We start from the raw sequence: 21,456 nt of genomic DNA on the forward strand, positions 1-21,456 counted from the left end.
AAGAACAATGTACTGGCTTCTTTTGAATTACAACCAGATGTTAAGGCTTTAGAATATTGATTCTATAATAACGGTTTTGCAGTAATTCGAACCTTATAGCTTAAGGTTGACTGAAGGACTTTTTCGCTTGTAAAGTTTTGGAACCCAACAAACATTAAACAAGAAGTTATTTTGTCTAAAATGTACGAGTAGGCAACTTTTTTGTTGTAGTTTATTTTTGTGTAAATGAAATTATTTTGTGTTGTAATGGCTCATTATAACTTCCTGGTGATGTATAATGTATTTATTTGTGACTTTCAATTATCCTTTTTAGATATAATGTGAATCACGAAAAAATCCTTATGGTGGTTGAAAAACATGTTTTTTGGTAAAAAGGCTCGATCATGCTTTGTCATTGGTTTTATAACAACATGCTCTTTAGCTGCTACCAGTTTACTGATCTTGGCTCTTGTTCTGGATATGTGGCGTTCCTCAGAGCAAGCTAATGATGAAGGAGTTCTGGTTGAATATGTTCAAGGAATCACTCATGAATGTGCAAGAACACAAGTCCTGGCAATGAATTGTTATTCGTGGAAGCACTCAATTACAACACATAAACTTTTCCGTAAGTTGACAAATTATATGAGACCATATGTAAAGGTTTCGATAGCCAAAATGTTAAGAACAAGTTAAGAACATTTTAAGGCTTTATGTACTCAAAGACATTCGATTTCTTAGGAAAATGTTAAAATAAGAACATGTTAAGAACGTTTTTAGACTCGAAACCCAAAAAATTAAGAACATCCAAAGGTTTTCAAAAATTGTGGGTGCTCTTATAAAAAAACGTGTATAAGAGCGTAAGGCTTCGATGGCCAAAATATTAAGAACAAGTTCGGAACATTTTAAGGCTTTGACTTTTTCAAAAAATGTACACGGTCCACTACAAACCGTCTCAAAAAAGCCAGAAAAGAGCTCAAGGTTACGATCAAAACATCCAAAACCAGTGGATCAATAAACTTTGTGATACGATTAATTGCCATGAAGGCACTAAAAAAGCTTAGGACTCTTAGAAAACCCTCAAATCAGGACTCTCAAAAACGATTCCTTCTGTTATTAAGAAAATGAAAAAAACCTGATGGCTCATTTTGCTCAACGGAAATTGAAAACGCTGAAGTATTCCGTCAACACTTTCACGAACTATACAATCGACCTTCAGACTACGACATAACTGTTCTTGACTCGCTTCCTCAATACGAGACGGTGCAAGGATGTGATTACACACCAACTGATGATGAAATTAGTAAAGCTACGGTTAAATTGAAAAACACTGCTCCACTGGGAACCCTTACCACTGGAAAAATTAGCCAAAATATCGTCCCCGATGAAAAATTATCCCCCACTTAAAATAATCAAATAAACAGATCCTCACTGCAAAATGTCATGCTATTTTTCTCATCCCCACTCAATTTTTTGACTTGAAAACAAAAGAATTGAAATCCCCAGCTATTAAAAAATAAGGGAATATCAATCCCCATCGAGTTTCAGTCCGTTATTTTTATCCCCAATGGCTGGAAAAATCCTACCGGGCCTGAAAAGGGGTGTAAACAACTCTTCCTTAGAATTCAATATTATGTCAATTAAAATATCTGGCAATAAACTACATATTATATAAAATCAAATTTCATTTTTTTCGTCTAACGAGAAAACCGCTAATATTATTCAATTTAAAAGTTTTCCATAAGTGTCTAAGAAAATGCAATTTAAGAACACTTTAGCCTGAAAATCACGAAAAATAAAGACACAATTTACTGTCACTTATTGTTGCATATAATGTGTACTGACTGATGGTCACGTGTAACTTTGACCAGAGAGGGGAGGTTGTTAATACTAATTGTAGAAGTGGTGGTTATTGTATCTGAGTATCATAACAATACCATTTTCCTAAATAGGCTGCTTAGTGGTCTATTATCTTGGAAAGAATGTTTCAAAATAGATGACAAGTAATTTTTAAAACAATTTAATAAATTTCTTTTTTTAGAACTTCGAGAATTGATTTTCGCACTGACACTTGGAGCTATAGGATGTAGCATCACTAGTCTCTTCATCTCTTGCATCACACTGCTCGCACGGATGCCTAAAACGCGCTACTCAGTAGTCATCACAGCAGCTGATCTGACTGCAGGTAATCTTGATATGATAACCTTGTCTAATAGCTGATTAGTTGTAGATACCAAAACCCATATGAAATGTATTTTAGAATTAGTATTACAACGGAATTATAATACACCCCTGTCTCACAGCCCCTTTCTTCCTCAGTAAGAAAAATTCCTATTGAAATCCCAATGGCGATAGAAATTATATTATTCCAAGGTTAAAAACCCAGTGGGGATGGTTTTGGAGTGTAATTTTTAAACATGGAATTGAGAGTGGGGATGAATTTTCCAGAGAGGCTGAAATTCAAGGGTATTTTCCCACCGAGGACGAATTTTTTGCTTAATTTTCCAGTGGGGCTGGGGTCTCAACGGGTTTGTGACACAGGGGTGTTATAATGTTTAATATGGAAATATACATTATCATTGAGGGAGAAAGAGAATCGTAAAACTAAAGAAGGAGAATGTTGAGAAATTTTTCTAAAGTTTGCAATCCCACATGATCTGTGCTAGCATAAAACCATTTCACGAAAAGGTACATATTAGCACGATTGCTGTATGCGGTTATTGCTACGCGGATCGATATGAACATTGTATAAACACAGAATTTTAAACTTTAGTAGGAAAACAAATTGTTATTTCTTATGATAAAAATACATGAATCAATATTTTCTTCCTTTTCTAGCTCTTCTAAGTATGACGGTATCTGGTGTCTATGCTGTGACGTTTCTAAAGGAGCCTTGGAATCCAGCTACTTCGTATTATTGTTTACTGGTGGCGACATTGTGTATCTTCATAACGTTTTCTTTACGTTTGTTCACCAACAGTTTGAAAAATAATTCACCTAAAGAGATTCCCTATCAAAAACATTTGGACTCTACCTGTTATCACTATACTTGATATTATAAAGTTATATATTACATACATGATATGCGTGTTACATGAATATTACAACGAGAAAATGTTAGAGAGAAGAAGCATCCGTATTAGCTTTGGACTTCTTCATTAGCCTTTACCAGAGCGTCTACGCAATCGAAAGTTTGGATTTTCGGTGATATACTGGCTGGATCAAACATGACGATGTATCTCTTTCCATTTCAATCAATTAGTGGAACGTTGCAGAACTTGAAATGTATTCATTGGGAAATTTCGCTTGACGCAGGTTTTGGTGATACTGACAACAAAAAAACCGAAGAGTAAGCTGTGTAAGTGTTCATTTTCAATGTTGGTGTATTTTCATATCCCAGGAAACGTATTTCCCCTTTAGAGCGAGCGTATTAACCACAAACTGCCAGGGGATTGTCCAAATCATGGTCGTGGTTTATGCATAATTAATAATACATGACCCGCTGCTTGACTGACGTATAACATTATTTTGACGATTCGGATACATGAAAGAAAACTTGATCCTTCTTCGTGTTGAATATTTTCTTTGCCTTGTAGATGGACTAATAAATGGAATGATTTGAAGTCCTTGTTTTGAATGTTTTGGCATTCTTATCAGTAAGGTTTTGATACATGATAGTGTTTCGCCTTCATCCAAATGCTGATTGAATCCTTTTGATTTTTCTTTTAGCTGGTAACAGGCGTAGAAATTGTTTAGCTGTCTTCTCCTTTTGTATAATATTCTTCATGTCTGAAACGAAACAGAGTAAAGACTTTGTTCAAGAAGCTGCTAATACTCAGCTAGAGATAATATGCTATCCACTGGAACTTGCATCGACCAATGAATCATCAATTAATTCGTTTCCTTAGTGAGATTAAGTTTGGTGAGATTTTAGCGGAATCATCAGCGAAATTTAAATGTTCGACCTTGACTTCATGGGTGACACTTCTTAAAGTAATATTCGCTATACTTTTTATCACCAAATCTCTAAAAAATTTATTCCTCAGAATTTAATCATAACAAAGAAACTGGACGATTTCATGGCAGCTCTTTGAGTTTCAGTGCTCTATAGTAAATAGTTTTGTTATAAAAACAAATAATCTCTTTATTTAATGCAGTTTTAGATCAGTATATTATATTTTTGTAATCTACTCATATTAATATTATTTTAAATAGGATTTTTTGTATGATAGATATTGTAAATATTTCTTATTTATCTTGGCGTATACTTTTAATAATTGGATAATCTCTTTTTAGTAAATTGAAGCATATCAATATTAAGCTAAATTCATAATGGCCACTTAGTATTAGGTCAAAAAAGGCTCTAATTTCAATCTCGTACCCAGAACCACTTGCACCAATTTTTGGACCTACCTCCGGGTGCCCCGGTGGAGGTCCTATGAATGTTGTCTGTTCGTTCGTTCGTTCGTCCGTCCGTTCGTCTGTTACCAGCTTTTCTCAGGATTGGCTCATTAGTTTTTTCTGATTTTTGGCACAATGATGCGAAATGGTAATGCCCAAAATGTGACGGAGCCCGATTTTCGAAAAAAAATCATTTCCGGCCGAAAATACCGGAAATGTGCCGGAAAAACCGGTTTTTTGGCATTTTCTCAAGATTTCATCATTAGTTTTTTCTGATTTTTTGCACAAAGGTGCGTATTAGCAATGCCCAAAACTTGGCCGAGTCTGATTTTTGAGAAAAAATCTTTTCCGGTTGAAAATGCCGGAAATCGCCGTTTTTGCAGATTTTCATCGGACTTTTTCCTTATATTTCGTAGTTTTTTCACACAAACAATATTAATAGCAATGCCCACCATGAAGCATGGTTCAATTGTCAATAAAACTGATTTATGAAGCCGGAACTTTCTAAAAATTGCCGGAACAGCCGATTTTCGCCGGAAAAACGGTATTACTTGAATTTCTCGAGCTGTACTTTATATTTTTTGATGAAATTTTGCACAATCAATACCTAAAATGTGACGGAGCCTGATTTTCGAAAAACATATTTTTCCGGCCGAAAATGCCGGAAATACTCCGGAAAAACCGGTTTTTAGGCATTTTCTCGAGATTTCATCATTAGTTTTTTCTGATTTTTTGCACAAAGATGCGTATTAACAATGCCCAAAACATGGCCGAGTCCGATTTTTGAGAAAAAAAAATTTTCGGATTAAAATGCCGGAAATATGCCGGAAATCACCGTTTTTCTGGATTTTCATTGGACTTTTTCCTTATAATTGGTTATTTTTTCATTCAAAAACATTATTAATAGCAATGCCCACCATCATGCATGTTTTAATTTTCAATAAAATTGATTTTTGAAGCCGGAACTATTTAAAAATCGCCGGAACAACCTATTTTCGCCGGAAATACAGTATTTCTTGAATTTCTCGAGCTGTACTTTATATTTTTTTATGAAATTTTGCACACTGATGCGAAATGACAATACCTAAAATGTGACGGAGCCTGATTTCGAAAAACATTTTTTCCGGCTGAAAATGCCGGAAATATGCCGGAAAAACCGTTTTTTTGGCATTTTCTCGAGATTTCATCATTAGTTTTTTCTGATTTTTTGCACATAGATGCGTATTAGCAATGCCCAAAACATGGCCGAGTTCGATTTTTGAGAAAAATTCTTTTCTGGCCATAAATGCCAGAAATATACCGGAAATCGCCGTTTTTGCAGATTTTCATTGGACTTTTTCCTATTATTTCTTTGTTTTTTCACGAAAAATCATTATTGCTAACAATGCCAACCATCAAGTATGGTTCAATTGTCAATAAAACTGATTTTTGATGCCGGGACTTTCTAAAAATCGCCGGAACAGCCGAATATCGCCGGAAAAACGGTATTACTTTAATTTCTCGAGCTGTACTTTATATTTTCTCATGAAATTTTGCACACTGATACAAAATGGCAATATCTAAGATGCGACGGAGCCTGATTTTTGAAGAAAAACATTTCGGCCAAAAATGCCGATAATATGCCGTCAAAACCGGTTTGTTGCCATTTTCTCGAGATTTCATTAATCGTTTTTCCCGATTTTTGCACAAAGATGTGTATCAGCAATCCCTAAGTATGGCCGATTCGGATTTTTGAGAATCATGTTTTTCCGGCCGAAAATGTCGGGAGTATGCCGGAAATCGCCGTTTTTGCAGATTTGAATTGGGCTTTTTCCATATATTTCTTTGTTTTTTCACTTACAAAAAATTATTGATAACAATGCCACCATCAAGCATGATTCAATTGTCAATAAAACTTTTGCAATTTTCCAACCGGAACTTTCTATTTCTTTTTTCCCTAAACCCCTCCCCCCCCCCATCAAAAATCAATGATGAAATTTAATGCATTTTTGCTAACCGCTATATTTTCTAGATGATTGTTTTTCTCCTTATTGCTATCTAAGTTTCATCATCAGGTAGGTCCATTCAGCATATTGCTTGTTTATTTTTTATTTTACTCATTGATGTGAGCGCTATCCAGAATCATAAGTGAACTAAAGTCTGTCTCAATGCATGGAATATAATCTACAGTGGAGACAAAAAAAGTAAACTGTTAAAAAAATCCAATTATAAAGTGGTTTTGTGCTTGTTGAAAAGATAAACAGGAGTGGAATATTGCGATAAAGAAGAAACAATTCCAGAAATAGAAAAAATGAAAATGAAAAATGAAGGAGAAGAAGAAGAAAATCGACTTCTTTTTGATATCAGAACTTCTTCGATCTTAATACGTCATAAATGTAAAAAAGTTCAAAAAGTATTTATTCTGTCAAATAATACAACTTAAAAATCTGGTTGACTTGAAAAGGGCTCTTTTTCGTTGTTTTTTAATTATGTTTTCAAATTCAATCAGTGATAAACTTTTTGGAGTATATCTGATGGAATATTGTTTTAAGAACAATAGAATACTAAACATGTATGAATCATTACCTGCTTTCATCCGATTGAAGGATCGTTTTCTTGCATGAAATTCAGCGTGACTGTCTTCGTGTTGTATTTCACCGTGTTCGTGATCTCGTTCATGTTGTTCGTCATCACGTTCGTCGTGAAATCGTTGATCTTCGTGATTAATGTGATCGTATGTGTCCACGCGATCCGAATATTCCTTGAGAATAATAGAGAAGCCAATAAGATTTATTTTTTATTTTTTTGTAAATTGCGGACTCTTTTGCTTCATCTAATCGGAACTGTAGATCAGCTTTCATTCCTAAAATACTTCTTTATTATGAACATGCTCATAGGCTGTAAGAAACAGTACAGGGAGCGGGGAGACTGGGGAGACTTCAACCTCCCTACTTTTGAGCAAATGAGATTTTTCTCAAATTTCTAGCGAATTTTATTTTAATTTGAGCCTTCAGCCTCCCCACTGTTCCTCCGGACCTGAGAAATCGACGTAGCTCACTTTATAGTCCCTTGATTTTCATTTGGATAATCGTAACCATAAAAGAGCAAATTTGTTCCTTTACTGACACTTGTTCTAAAATTGCTTGTGATACAAGATGGAACAAGTTACTTTAAATGAAGAGAGAGAAGAGAGAGAGGAAGACGTTTTAAATCCAAAGAAGGAACTGAAGTGTGCATTTGTTAAAACAACACTAAAATCTTTCGTAATACAACATGTATCGAAATGTTACCAAGCGGCAGCAATCAGGGTGATGCTCCCAACTGGTTCCAAAACTGAAGTTTGGCTGGCAAGGCAAAAACTGGAAAATAGATTTTCAAATGAGCTTCAAATTGTAGGTTTTTTTTCTTGTGCGACCGCTCTTTATGGAGTGAAGAAAGGAGATGAACAACAAACTATTGCCGGAGTAAGCTTTTGGGTAATGTTTGACTGGCCCGATATGGCTATTGAATCATACGAATGCCACTTGACAAAAATTGTTATTGAATCTGGACTCGATATCGTACACTGCAAAGCTGTGAAAGGAAGAGGTAAGATTTCTTTGATATTTTTTGTTTTTTTTATTCAAAATTCTTTCACGTGTTCACTCTTTGTTTCGCTCAAATATATATTTTTTCTTGACGAGAGGGGTCAAAAGCTTCAGCTAGCACACAACGTTATTTCAACGTTTATCTAACGTTCACAACGGCCATATACCGTTTGATGAACGTTGAAACAACGTTGTGTGTCAACTGGGGCGAAATATCTTCTAACTAACGTTCATATAACGTTATACGAATGTTGAAACTACGTTGTATACTAGCTGGGTTAGGACTTTACAACTTTTTGACAAGTCTGGAAACTAGTACACTTTTCAAAAAACCTTAAGCAATTTCTAAAAATACGGCATCGATTTTTGAGAGGTTCCGGATCTAGCTATAAATGTTGCCTAGGCCATGTAGACTAGAACGTGTCATCAAACATGCGCTAAATTTTTGGCTCTGACTTTATCTTCAAGGTTGAATTTTCTCAGATAGAAATTTTGACTAGCTTGTCATTTATACTTAGTTTTTCAAAAAAATAGTTTTTTCAGAAATTTTTTTACGATTTTTACGGACACTTTGATAAAGTCTTGTCTCTTCTTGTCCCTTGCTTGTCACTCGTTATCCCTGCTTATCCCCCTTATCCCTTGTTTTTCAGAGGAATAGTTTTTCGGACATTGCCATTTTTTACGGACACTTTGATAAAGTCTTGTCTCTTCTTGTCCCTTGCTTGTCACTCGTTATCCCTGCTTATCCCCCTTATCCCTTGTTTTTTAGAGGAATAGTTTTTTGGACATTGCGATTTTTTACGGACACTTTGAATTCTTGTCTCTTCTTGTCCCTTGCTTGTCACTCGTTATCCCTGCTTATCCCCCTTATCCCTTGTTTTTCAGAGGAATAGTTTTTCGGATATTGCGATTTTTTACGGACACTTTGAATTCTTGTCTCTTCTTGTCCCTTGCTTGTCACTCGTTATCCCTGCTTATCCTCCTTATCCCTTGTTTTTCAGAGGAATAGTTTTTCGGACATTGCCATTTTTTACGGACACTTTGATAAAGTCTTGTCTCTTCTTGTCCCTTGCTTGTCACTCGTTATCCCTGCTTATCCCCCTTATCCCTTGTTTTTTAGAGGAATAGTTTTTCGGACATTGCGATTTTTTACGGACACTTTGAATTCTTGTCTCTTCTTGTCCCTTGCTTGTCACTCGTTATCCCTGCTTATCCCCCTTATCCCTTGTTTTTCAGAGGAATAGTTTTTCGGACATTGCGATTTTTTACGGACACTTTGAATTCTTGTCTCTTCTTGTCCCTTGCTTGTCACTCGTTATCCCTGCTTATCCTCCTTATCCCTTGTTTTTCAGAGGAATAGTTTTTCGGACATTGCCATTTTTTACGGACACTTTGATAAAGTCTTGTCTCTTCTTGTCCCTTGCTTGTCACTCGTTATCCCTGCTTATCCCCTTATCCCTTGTTTTTCAGAGGAATAGTTTTTCGGACATTGCGATTTTTTACGGACACTTTGAATTCTTGTCTCTTCTTGTCCCTTGCTTGTCACTCGTTATCCCTGCTTATCCTCCTTATCCCTTGTTTTTCAGAGGAATAGTTTTTCGGACATTGCCATTTTTTACGGACACTTTGATAAAGTCTTGTCTCTTCTTGTCCCTTGCTTGTCACTCGTTATCCCTGCTTATCCTCCTTATCCCTTGTTTTTCAGAGGAATAGTTTTTCGGACATTGCCATTTTTTACGGACACTTTGATAAAGTCTTGTCTCTTCTTGTCCCTTGCTTGTCACTCGTTATCCCTGCTTATCCCCCTTATCCCTTGTTTTTCAGAGGAATAGTTTTTCGGACATTGCGATTTTTTACGGACACTTTGAATTCTTGTCTCTTCTTGTCCCTTGCTTGTCACTCGTTATCCCTGCTTATCCTCCTTATCCCTTGTTTTTCAGAGGAATAGTTTTTCGGACATTGCCATTTTTTACGGACACTTTGATAAAGTCTTGTCTCTTCTTGTCCCTTGCTTGTCACTCGTTATCCCTGCTTATCCCCCTTATCCCTTGTTTTTCAGAGGAATAGTTTTTCGGACATTGCGATTTTTTACGGACACTTTGAATTCTTGTCTCTTCTTGTCCCTTGCTTGTCACTCGTTATCCCTGCTTATCCTCCTTATCCCTTGTTTTTCAGAGGAATAGTTTTTCGGACATTGCCATTTTTTACGGACACTTTGATAAAGTCTTGTCTCTTCTTGTCCCTTGCTTGTCACTCGTTATCCCTGCTTATCCTCCTTATCCCTTGTTTTTCAGAGGAATAGTTTTTCGGACATTGCCATTTTTTACGGACACTTTGATAAAGTCTTGTCTCTTCTTGTCCCTTGCTTGTCACTCGTTATCCCTGCTTATCCCCCTTATCCCTTGTTTTTCAGAGGAATAGTTTTTCGGACATTGCCATTTTTTACGGACACTTTGATAAAGTCTTGTCTCTTCTTGTCCCTTGCTTGTCACTCGTTATCCCTGCTTATCCTCCTTATCCCTAGTTTTTGAAAGAAATAGTTTTTCGGACATTGCGTTTTTTTTACGGACACTTTGAATTCTTGTCTGCTTATCCCTTGCTTCACCCGTATTCAAATTTTCAAAATGGAAAGTCTTAAATTAATTCTTTGTATTTTTTTCGTTCAGGCGTTCGTTCAATCACCGAAAGCTATGTTTCTTCGCTGTACATTGCTTTGAAAGACCACAATAACGAAGCTTTGCTTCATCACTTTGCGAAGTCGCAGGTGAAATGTTTGAAAGCTGCCGCTGAAGAAGAAGGAATAGATTTGGTAAATGTTGATATGACAGAAGGTGAGCGGTACTCTTCAAAAGTATTGACCTCGTTATGGCTTTGCAAAACAATGGGTGCAAATGTTGCGTCAGAGCTCAAGAAAGCTGTAGATTTGATCAAAATGCTTATGTCTATCAAGGTGGTTGATTTGACTTCCAAAGGTGAGAAAAGAAATTCATAAAACTCTTCTTTAGAAGGCCCAATGGACTCTTCCTCACTTGTTATTTTGAGCTGAAATCAAAAGATCTTGTTTTAGTTCACATAAGAAAACTATTTTAAATGAAGGATATGGGTTATTTCACTGTTCTTTGTCTTTTATGTGGTAAATTGATTCGTGTCTAGAACGATGTACTTATTTTTGTTTTGCACCTCCAGAAGATCCCGTTCACGCAGCACCGATGCCAGTAAGTCGCCTATTGCAATCCATCACAGCGATAAAGCAGTACATGACGCAAAACGAATATGGCCTTTTTGATGGATCCGTATACAAGAAGGCTCCTCAAGCGAAATTCACGTACGTGTTCTGTTCGTCGGTGCACGATTTTGTTCACTACTTATTGGGCTGCCCAGAGATCGCTGACCAAATAGTGGCCCAAGTGACGCCCATCATCAATTTGTTGTCAGTAAGCAGCTGTCGAATTATCAAACCGTTGATCGTTGACTACAATTTCATAGAAGTCGCACCTTACGGCACTTGTTTTAACATCTCGGAGAAATGTTTTCAAGTTGATCCGCCGACCCTAAAAGGTACGTATTATTTTTTATTAAATTGTTTTCATGTCTTTTTTTTACCATGTTTGCGAGGTCAAATTTCACAGATAATTGATAAAATAGTAAATTCTGAAGCTCTTACTTTCTTTCAGGCTCTCCGCGTGCTTTCGTTAAGTACACCTACGACCCTGACGTCCTACCGTACCCTGAGCCATTCGTCAAAGGTGTGGAGAATTCATTCGGTAACCCTAGAATCAGGAAGAAGTTCTACAAAAAGTACTATCAATTGTTGATGCATGGTCAATTTCCACACAAAGAGACAAAGATGTGTTTGGTTGGTCCAGCCGATTCCGGAAAAACGAGCTGGTTCAGTTGTTTTCAAGGAATCATCCCGTCCAAATATATTGCGGGTGTGATGAACGACGGGCGATTCTCAGCAGCTTTGATAAACAGTAACACCCAGATTGTGATGATGGATGAGTGGACCCCTGACTCTTTGTCATGTGAAGATGCCAAACGTGTCCTTCAAGGTGAGTGAATTGATTCGCATTGTTCTTTTTTTGTGGCCCTGACGAAGGCGATGAAAAATCGCTTTTGGTTTATCTTTACGCTTGCGCACTTTGAAGATATTTGAAAAAAAAACTTGAAAGTTTGCTTTCTTCCTATGTCCGGTTATTCATGAAGATTACCGCTCAAAAACCTCATTTTCGTTTTTATTTCTCCAGGCGGAATGAATTTTCTACCCCAGAAACACAAGAGCGGCTTACGTGTCAACTACAATTCCGGATTTTTTATAACCACCAACGTCTATCCGGATTTCGGCAACGAAAGAGACTGCGATGCGATAAGAAAAAGACTTGAAGTTTTCCAAACGACATCATTGAAGCGAAAAGATCCATCAGTCTCAGGTAAGACAAAAAGCTGACAGTTTCACACGTCATTTAATCTTTGGCACTTTGACTTTTAGGGTGCATTCACTCGTTTAGAAATGAGGGAGTCTCCGAATGTGAAGACAAATATTTTTCCTTTTTCTGCTACTCTATTTGGAACGAGAATCTGAAAAGAGTTTGGTTTTTCCAAATTCAATCACAAACTATTTTTTTATCTCTTCAGCTTGGCTGAGAATGAATTGTATGATGGTGTTTCATTTCTGGCCCACGAATTGCGAAACGAACCCATCTTTGATACACCCAACGTGGCACCTGCTGCTGGGAATGGAGCAATCTACAACGACTTTGATTTTGATCCCATGTCTTTGATGTACGACGATCAAGTCGAGTTATTCTCATTCAGCCAACCAGCTGCTCCGGCCGCAGTCCAAGATTCCGGTAACGAAGTATCAGGCTTAACTCAAGCATTAGACCATGCCGTCTTGGAAGCTGACCGTCACGAAGGCATTCACTACGAAGATTTGCAGTGGGAAACACCTTTATTCGACAACGCCAGCGAACACTGTGACGACGTCTATGTCCAAAAAGTCGTTACTCTTGCTTCAAACAAGGATGGAGCTTGGGACGAGTTGGCCTTGACTGACAACGCGAAGAACATGTTCAGGCGACGATTGAGAGCGAAGTGGGAAGGTGCAGATTCCGTGTACGATGCTTGGTTGATTCGAAAAGGTTGTCAGCGACCTTGGTTTGACTATCATCTTTTAGACACCCAATATCCAGAGTTTGATGCAGACTTAGAGCAAGAACCGCCAACTCAAGTCGTCACAGGCGTCCCCGAAACGCCTACCAAGCAGAGCACGTCCTGCCAGCCACCAGAATCACCAAAACCTGACGATGCCAACAGTCAGAAATCCATCGATTCTGTTATCACGTCCTATCAGCCGCCAAAATCACCTAAATCTGACGATGAAAACAGCGAGGAATCCATCGATTCTGTTATCACGTCCTATCAGCCACCAAAATCACCTGACTCTGACGATGGCAACAACAAGGCTATCGCTGAGTCTGTCATCACGTCCGACCAGCCACCAAAATCACCTAACTCTGACGATGGCAACAACAAGGCCATCGCTGAGTCTGTCATCACGTCCGACCAGCCACCAAAATCACCTAACTCTGACGATGGCAACAACAAGGCCATCGCTGAGTCTGTCATCACGTCCGACCAGCCACCAAAATCACCTAACTCTGACGATGGCAACAACAAGGCCATCGCTGAGTCTGTCATCACGTCCGACCAGCCACAAAAATCACCTAACTCTGACGATGGCAATACTGAATCATTCATTGAACCAGACGACAAAGATACCAATAACGGGTCACAGTCAAATGCACGTCCCGTTGCGCCAAACCCCGTCAATCCCGCCAGTGAATCCGATATTTCCATAGAAGAAGACGCTGTAGACCCTCCCACTGGAGAAGACGATCAACCAAAAGCCAAAAGGTTTTCCCTTAGTCTCAAACGATGCACTCACACGGAAACTGACTTATCACACCAACTGATCACTTTGACCAGTAGTGACGAAGAGACAAATCCAAATAAACGACAAAAGACCGTCGATTCTGAAGGCTCGTCTATAGAATTTGACATGCAAACGGTAGCCGCTGGAGTCCCAATCATCCCGATTTCGTCAAATGATTCCTCGACAGATTCTGATTAACTTCATCATCTAAAATTTTCTAGAAATTTATTTCAACGATTTTGTGTTTACATTTTATATTTGAAGAATGAAAGCTTTAAGTGATAACCATTTTGTTCAAACATTTGCGCCTCCCGTTATTTCTTTTTCCTATAAATTACCACAAAAACTGCAATTGAAAGACTTCTAGCTGGTACACAACGTTATTTCAACGTTTGTCTAACGCTCACAGCGTTCATATAACGTTGGATGAACGTCAAAACAACGTTGTGGGCCAGCTAGGTTTGTTACTTTAAAAAAAAACTTAAAAGATTTCGGTATAAAATTATTTTCAAAATCTAAGTACAAGATTTTCAAAGTGTCCGCAAGATTATGACGTCATGTCCGATAAACTTTGCTAATCAGAATGAGGGGATAAGAGGGATAAGCAGGGATAACGAGTGACAAGCAGGGGATAAGAGAGGACAAGATTTTCAAAGAGTCCGAGAGAATATGACGTCGTGTCCGATAAACTTTGCTAATCAGAATGAGGGGATAAGAGGGATAAGCAGGGATAACGAGTGACAAGCAGGGGATAAGAGAGGACAAGACTTCAAAGTGTCCGAGAGAATATGACGTCGTGTCCGATAAACTTTGCTAATCAGAATGAGGGGATAAGAGGGATAAGCAGGGATAACGAGTGACAAGCAGGGGATAAGAGGGGACAAGATTTTCAAAGTGTCCGAGAGAATATGACGTCGTGTCCGATAAACTTTGCTAATCAGAATGAGGGGATAAGAGGGATAAGCAGGGATAACGAGTGACAAGCAGGGGATAAGAGGGGACAAGATTTTCAAAGTGTCCGAGAGAATATGACGTCGTGTCCGATAAACTTTGCTAATCAGAATGAGGGGATAAGAGGGATAAGCAGGGATAACGAGTGACAAGCAGGGGATAAGAGAGGACAAGATTTTCAAAGTGTCCGAGAGAATATGACGTCGTGTCCGATAAACTTTGCAAATCAGAATGAGGGGATAAGAGGGATAAGCAGGGATAACGAGTGACAAGCAGGGGATAAGAGGGGACAAAATTTTCAAAATGTCCGAGAGAATATGACGTCGTGTCCGATAAACTTTGCAAATCAGAATGAGGGGATAAGAGGGATAAGCAGGGATAACGAGTGACAAGCAGGGGATAAGAGGGGACAAAATTTTCAAAGTGTCCGAGAGAATATGACGTCGTGTCCGATAAACTTTGCAAATCAGAATAAGGGGATAAGAGGGATAAGCAGGGATAACGAGTGACAAGCAGGGGATAAGAGAGGACAAGATTTTCAAAGTGTCCGAGAGAATATGACGTCGTGTCCGATAAACTTTGCAAATCAGAATGAGGGGATAAGAGGGATAAGCAGGGATAACGAGTGACAAGCAGGGGATAAGAGGGACAAATTTTCAAAGTGTCCGAGAGAATATGACGTCGTGTCCGATAAACTTTGCAAATCAGAATAAGGGGATAAGAGGGATAAGCAGGGATAACGAGTGACAAGCAGGGGATAAGAGAGGACAAGATTTTCAAAGTGTCCGAGAAAATATGACGTCGTGTCCGATAAACTTTGCAAATCAGAATGAGGGGATAAGAGGGATAAGCAGGGATAACGAGTGACAAGCAGGGGATAAGAGGGGACAAAATTTTCAAAGTGTCCGAGAGAATATGACGCCGTGTCCGATAAACTTTGCAAATCAGAATGAAGGGATAAGAGGGATAAGCAGGGATAACGAGTGACAAGCAGGGGATAAGAGGGGACAAAATTTTCAAAGTGTCCGAGAGAATGACGTCGTGTCCGATAAACTTTGCAAATCAGAATAAGGGGATAAGAGGGATAAGCAGGGATAACGAGTGACAAGCAGGGGATAAGAGAGGACAAGATTTTCAAAGTGTCCGAGAGAATATGACGTCGTGTCCGATAAACTTTGCAAATCAGAATAAGGGGATAAGAGGGATAAGCAGGGATAACGAGTGACAAGCAGGGGATTAGGAGTGACAAGCAGGGGATAAGGGAGGACGAGATTTTCAAATTGTCCGAGAGACTATGACGTTATGTCCGATAAACTTTACAAATCAGAATAAGGGGATAAGAGGGATAAGCAGGGATAACGAGTGACAAGCAGGGGATAAGAGAGGACAAGATTTTCAAAGTGTCCGAGAGAATATGACTTCGTGTCCGATAAACTTTGCAAATCAGAATAAGGGGATAAGAGGGATAAGCAGGGATAACGAGTGACAAGCAGGGGACAAGAAGGGACAAGTTTTTAAAAGTGTCCGCTGGAGTATCACGTCATGTCTGATAAATCTTATAGATCTGAAGTCAGGAAAGAATTCGTCCAAATCTATTTTCAATGAAACAAATGAACACAAAAATCTTCTAATTCAAGTTATATTCAAATTTTACATACATCTAATCTGAACTTTTTTCAAATACAAGTTCTCAAAAATTTTATTCAATAAATTGTTTTGCTTTTGCCCGCATCATCAATGTAGAATTTTTTCTTGCAGGGTGAAATTTATACTCTGGGTCTTTTAAGATATTTGACCATCTTCCTTGTCCATACCTCTTTATACCATTTAACAAAAACTTATCCTCCTCAGTAGTAAAAGCGTGCTTCTTGTTTCTTGGCTTTTTTTCGGGGGCTAATTGTTTTATTTCTACAGTTTCTTGTTGGATTTCCTTTTCGAATTCACGAAGGACGATATTATCTTCTTCTTCATGTTTCTCCTTGGCTGATGTAACTTTTATCAACTTGTTCATGCAGTCGGTTGCTTTTCTTGCAACATCTTGTGACTTTCGTTTTTGATAGTGCACCTTGGCAACGTTTGACGTGTGTTTCTGGTCGAGACTGACAATGCGTTGTTCTTCTAGGGTCAGATTTTCAGAGCTAGCGGTTTCGATGATCTGCCTATAGCGTGTCGGTGTTATATACTTTCCAATAGCTTGATACACCATTCTTCCAAATATATCTCCGAGGTTTTTAAGTTGATTTCCGTTTTTACACACTAGTAAAAATTCACATTTTGGATTTAACCGTGGTCTAACACGATCTACGTAGTCTTTCAATTTCGAAGTACGTCATCAGTAAAAACAAGTGAATCGAAACCGTATTGTTCTTCAGTTTTAAAGTGTGTTTGATCAATCATTCCTGTTTTCATAGCAGAAAGAAACATCTTCACAGTCAGAAATTGGAATGTCATTGGCCTGCTGCCTTTCACATTCAAAAACAAAAGAGAAACTACGAATGATGACGCGAAAGAAAGATCATGGGCAATGTGGGCATTGATCTTGGCCAAATATAACTTGGTTATACCTGTCCGCGTGAAAAGGTATCACCTTTTGTAGATCTGCGAGTGACGCCCAGCAATCGATACTCTCCAAATGCTCGATTGAAAGTAAAGTGTTCCACTCGACCCGCATCTTCTTTCTCAAACATTGTTTGGCACGCGAGAGAAATACTTCGCTGGTAAGAAATATCGCCATTTTTTCTGCGCGTATACCTCTGCATCTTAAAAAGTCTAGGCAATGAGTCAATGACTGTAGGTAAGATATCATTCCGGGCTTGCCAAGTTTGCATTCAGCCTCAAGAAATCTTAAAAATCTCTCAATAAATTCCGTAGATCCAACACAATATTCCAATAAAGTTAATGTCAGTTCAAAGTTCTCTTCCAAATTCTCCAAACAAAATTTACAGAATTTCATAATTTTCCGGCAAATTTGAAGCGCTTGATTTGCATCTTTCCCACCTCCTCCAGCGCTACATATCCAAGATATAAAGTCTTTCGCCAGTTGGCATTTATCTGAGAAAGATGAAATGTTCCATGTTTTATTTCTGATAGCTGGTCTTTTTGAAGAATGTATTTTATCTGTAAAAACTTCATCAACATTAGGTTTACTTTCGAAGTAAAAGTACCATCCGTGTTTTGTTACAACGTGTTTTCTGCAACCTCTTTGACTGTGGTAACTATCGCTGTCACAATTGGAAACCGGACAAATAAACAAACCAGCTGCATTCGGAGTCAGCTTGAGTCGTTTAGCCTTGGGACTTGCCCCTTCAACACCTTGCCAATCTTTTTTGCTGAAAGTTCTCTTCATTGCATATACATCTCATTTTTCCATATTTTTCAAATCAGCATTTAAAAAAGTGAACCTGCCTTTTTACAGATCGCTTTGATCCTCTCTTAAATGAACCAATTATATAGATAATTTCAGAAAAAAGGAATTATCTCAATATTTTAATTAAGTTCCTTTTATGTTTTTAATTTCATTCTGTGAAATACCATATTCTTTGATAAAAATGTTTTTTAAATCTAAATGTACAATTAGTTCTTTTAAAAAATAATTGAAATGACTATCAAAATAAGATCAGTGAGTTCCCAAGGGATTTGGTTCCCTTTATTTTCGTTTACTTGTCTTACAATAGGAACTATCTGTACATCTAGCACTAGCTAGGGAATACTTGTAATTGAATCAAAAGTTCCTTTCAAAATGAATTATGTAACTAATTTGTTCCCTTGATAGAATATGTATATAAGATATTGAAATAGAAAGGATGAACTATGAGTTCGCCAGGGAATTGACTTTCGGAATATGGAGATCTTAAACTGTAAACATTTTTTCTTAATGTAACAATAACGTGTTTTGAACCAATAGTTCACATTTTTCTATTCCCTTTTGGGATTGTAAAAAATGATTTGTTAATAAACTGTAAAACGGACCAATCAGAGGCTTACAAAACTGCTTCATTGCAAGGAACAAAAAATCTTTTATGTAGATAAATGACTTTTAACTGAAAACCTTCTCTTTCCCCGGGCTAAAAGTTTAGAACCTATATCTTGAAGTATTTTTCCCTGTGTTTTCGATCACCTTCTTGTATAAGGTTCTGTTCTCAAAATAAAGAAATTATTCTACCTCTTTCTTCAGGTTAACAAAATAAAACATTCCATAATGATAATAATCATGGATCATAAAGGTAATGCAAAGCTAGTCTAGTTTTTCGAAGAAGATTATTTCATCTTTCAAATTCAAAGCCCTAATCTCGGTAAAAATCAAACATTTTGGAATTTTTTTTGGTTCAGGTGATGTATCTATTTAGTATCTAAAATAAAATTTCGGAAAATTTCATTAACTTAAAAAAAAGTTTGAAACAATAAAATGATTTCCCCAAGGAGATAAGGCTTTTTTTGTGAAAAATATATGAATAGCGTCGTTTTGACGTTTTATTAAGGTCCATGCCACACTTATTCCTTAATTACTCATGATGTAATTACTTAAATTCTTTTTTTCAAAATTTTTTCAGTTTGTTCTTAAACATGTTAAAGAAGCGAAAACATGAGGTTTTATCTTCAAATTCTGAAATTGATTTTTCACTATGACCCTTAAGAGTTTTTTCTCGCCAAAGTTCCTCTTCAGACGACTTATTTGCTACCTTTATTCTCTTCGTTTTTTGTTTGACCAAAGTTGTCCAGAATACGATATACGATTTTTTTATAACAACGTCTTAATTTTGGCTGAACCATGCTCATTCAAAAGACCCAAATTTTGAGCGTTAAAAATGTTTTCATTAGCGTTCTTAAAATCTATTAATTCTCAGGCTAGTCATGTTCTTACGGCAATCTTATTTCACTCCCGAATTTCAGGAGTCGAACTATTTCGAACCTAGATTATAAGAACATTTAGGCTGAAATTTGAGTCTGCTAAATCACGCGCCTCACGTGCCTAGCGCGCCCTATATTTGGAACGCGCCCACGCGTCTCGCGTGACTCACGCAAACAGAAACTGGAAACAATTTCTGGGGGTAAGATTAAGATAAAATAAGAACATGAAAAATGCAAGGGCATCTTAGGGCGGTGCGTAAAAAATTAAAAGGCGCGTGAAAATCCTAAGGTGTGTGAAGAATATTTGCGCGTGAAAAAATTAGGCGCGTAAGGCGGGTGAGGCGCTTGGGCACTAGGGCGCGTGGACGCGTTCAAAATATAGGACGCGCTAGGCGCATGAGGCGCGTGATTTAGCAGACTCAAATTTCAGCCTAAATGTTCTTATAATCTAGTTTCGAAATGAACTTTAAAGCAAAAGACTTTTCTGTCCATGACTTAAGGGCTCTGACCATAGTCCAAAAATTGATTTTGGTATTTGAACATAAAAGTTATATTTCAGGTTCCTTAACACTTTTAACAAAGAATTGCCTATAAATTGCTTTTTAATCAAATCCCTTATAAGGAATTAAGAATTTAATTGCAAAAATGACGTTATGAACTTTAAAAAGATGTTAATAATATGTTGCATCACCCTCTTTTACAAAAAGTGCTTAGTTTTAATGGGTAATTAACTTTTTTGTTTCAAAATTTCTTTACACTGTCCGCAAAGAATTGAACTATTTTAAATTTTGCGGAAAATTTTTCTAAAAAGATGTGTCAAAAGTTATTACTGTTTTTTTAAGCAAAATCCGGATGAAAAACTGATGAAAAACCACTATTTTGAAGATTTCGAGACAAAGAAGCATTTACAAAAATTTTCCGCAAAAATTTTTATTGTTCGGTAAAAGATACACCATCTACTACGAAAATTTTTTCAAAATGTTTTTTCTTCGCCGAAACTAAACTCTTCAAAGTTTGAATACTCTTCCTCGCAAAAGTCTTCATTTTCTTCTTCATCAATTTTTTTCAATGCAATTTTTGAATTTTCAGATTCAGGAATAGTTTGTATAACAGAAAATGTATAACATGCCATAGTTTTGTTGGTTACATCAGTCAGAAAACACATTTTAAACACGGCAATTATGAAAAATTCACTATGGTCAGAGCCCTTAAAAATAGGTAAGACGAAATGTGGTCGCCAAGCTTCGAGTTAAGACAACTTACACCATGTTTTGAATCATACATGCCTCCCTTCCTGTTCAACATCTCGTTGAAATGATTCATGTAGAAATCACGATGATCCAAATAGCTCTGGAAGTGCTCATGATGGGGATGTCCAAACAATGGTGCGCCAAAAAGCAATAAAATAATTACCACTATGCACAGTATTGAATTGATAAAGCGCCAGTTTGATGATAATTTCTTCATTGGGTCATTACTTTTGTTTGGATATTTGTATCATAATTTTTTCTGACTTAAATCAAAGAACGTGACAATAATAATTATTTTTTTATCAGATTGATGAATAATTTTGGCAAACGGCAGGAAAAGTCACACGGACAAAAAACAAAGCATGTACAATATAAAGACGTTAAATGGTTAGATTTTTTCTTTCTTCTTTTCAGCACAATTTATACATTATGCATTCCAGGTAATTTTAATGTCTTCAGAAAATCTGATACTTGTCCAATTTTGTGATATGATGCAATTTGACCTCGTTTACAATAAAAAAGGTTCAAG

The 21,456-nt window shown here is 37.2% G+C and overlaps 3 protein-coding genes across 3 annotated transcripts; 2 read left to right on the plus strand and 1 right to left on the minus strand.

Moving 5' to 3' along the window:
• Positions 1-313: 313 nt before the first annotated feature.
• LOC136808874 (uncharacterized) lies at positions 314-4,276 on the plus strand. Its single transcript, XM_067065434.1, has 3 exons — positions 314-604; positions 2,018-2,161; positions 2,815-4,276. Exons 1-3 carry the CDS (start codon positions 358-360, stop codon positions 3,027-3,029), a joined length of 606 nt encoding a protein of 201 aa, XP_066921535.1. The 5' UTR covers positions 314-357; the 3' UTR covers positions 3,030-4,276.
• Positions 3,665-21,194, minus strand: LOC136808876 (uncharacterized). The gene is made up of 3 exons (XM_067065436.1): positions 20,941-21,194; positions 6,943-7,117; positions 3,665-3,765 (listed from the first exon to the last, which is right to left on the minus strand). Exons 1-3 carry the CDS (start codon positions 21,142-21,144, stop codon positions 3,665-3,667), a joined length of 480 nt encoding a protein of 159 aa, XP_066921537.1. The 5' UTR covers positions 21,145-21,194.
• LOC136808755 (uncharacterized) lies at positions 7,512-12,724 on the plus strand. The gene is made up of 6 exons (XM_067065293.1): positions 7,512-7,944; positions 10,610-10,915; positions 11,130-11,501; positions 11,618-11,995; positions 12,191-12,373; positions 12,579-12,724. The coding sequence occupies exons 1-6, from the start codon at positions 7,512-7,514 to the stop codon at positions 12,722-12,724; spliced, it is 1,818 nt and encodes a 605-aa protein (XP_066921394.1).
• Positions 21,195-21,456: the final 262 nt, after the last annotated feature.

The sequence above is a fragment of the Clytia hemisphaerica genome, unplaced genomic scaffold (genome assembly GCF_902728285.1).
Source record: "Clytia hemisphaerica strain Z4C2 unplaced genomic scaffold, Clytia hemisphaerica genome assembly, whole genome shotgun sequence".
Classification (NCBI taxonomy): domain Eukaryota; kingdom Metazoa; phylum Cnidaria; class Hydrozoa; order Leptothecata; family Clytiidae; genus Clytia; species Clytia hemisphaerica.

What these genes read in the sequence shown, in the direction of transcription:
- LOC136808874 (XM_067065434.1), top strand. Translation starts at nt 358, where the DNA reads ATGTTTTTTGGTAAAAAGGCTCGATCATGCTTTGTCATTGGTTTTATA. An exon ending in TACAACACATAAACTTTTCC is followed by an intron (nt 605 to 2,017) that starts GTAAGTTGACAA and finishes TTCTTTTTTTAG; the next exon opens with AACTTCGAGAATTGATTTTC. An exon ending in AGCAGCTGATCTGACTGCAG is followed by an intron (nt 2,162 to 2,814) that starts GTAATCTTGATA and finishes TTCCTTTTCTAG; the next exon opens with CTCTTCTAAGTATGACGGTA.
- LOC136808876 (XM_067065436.1), bottom strand. Translation starts at nt 21,144, where the DNA reads ATGAAGAAATTATCATCAAACTGGCGCTTTATCAATTCAATACTGTGC. An exon ending in TGTATGATTCAAAACATGGT is followed by an intron (nt 7,118 to 20,940) that starts GTAAGTTGTCTT and finishes ATTATTCTCAAG; the next exon opens with GAATATTCGGATCGCGTGGA. An exon ending in CTTCAATCGGATGAAAGCAG is followed by an intron (nt 3,766 to 6,942) that starts GTAATGATTCAT and finishes GTTTCGTTTCAG; the next exon opens with ACATGAAGAATATTATACAA.
- LOC136808755 (XM_067065293.1), top strand. Translation starts at nt 7,512, where the DNA reads ATGGAACAAGTTACTTTAAATGAAGAGAGAGAAGAGAGAGAGGAAGAC. An exon ending in CAAAGCTGTGAAAGGAAGAG is followed by an intron (nt 7,945 to 10,609) that starts GTAAGATTTCTT and finishes TTTTTCGTTCAG; the next exon opens with GCGTTCGTTCAATCACCGAA. An exon ending in TGCCAAACGTGTCCTTCAAG is followed by an intron (nt 11,996 to 12,190) that starts GTGAGTGAATTG and finishes TTATTTCTCCAG; the next exon opens with GCGGAATGAATTTTCTACCC.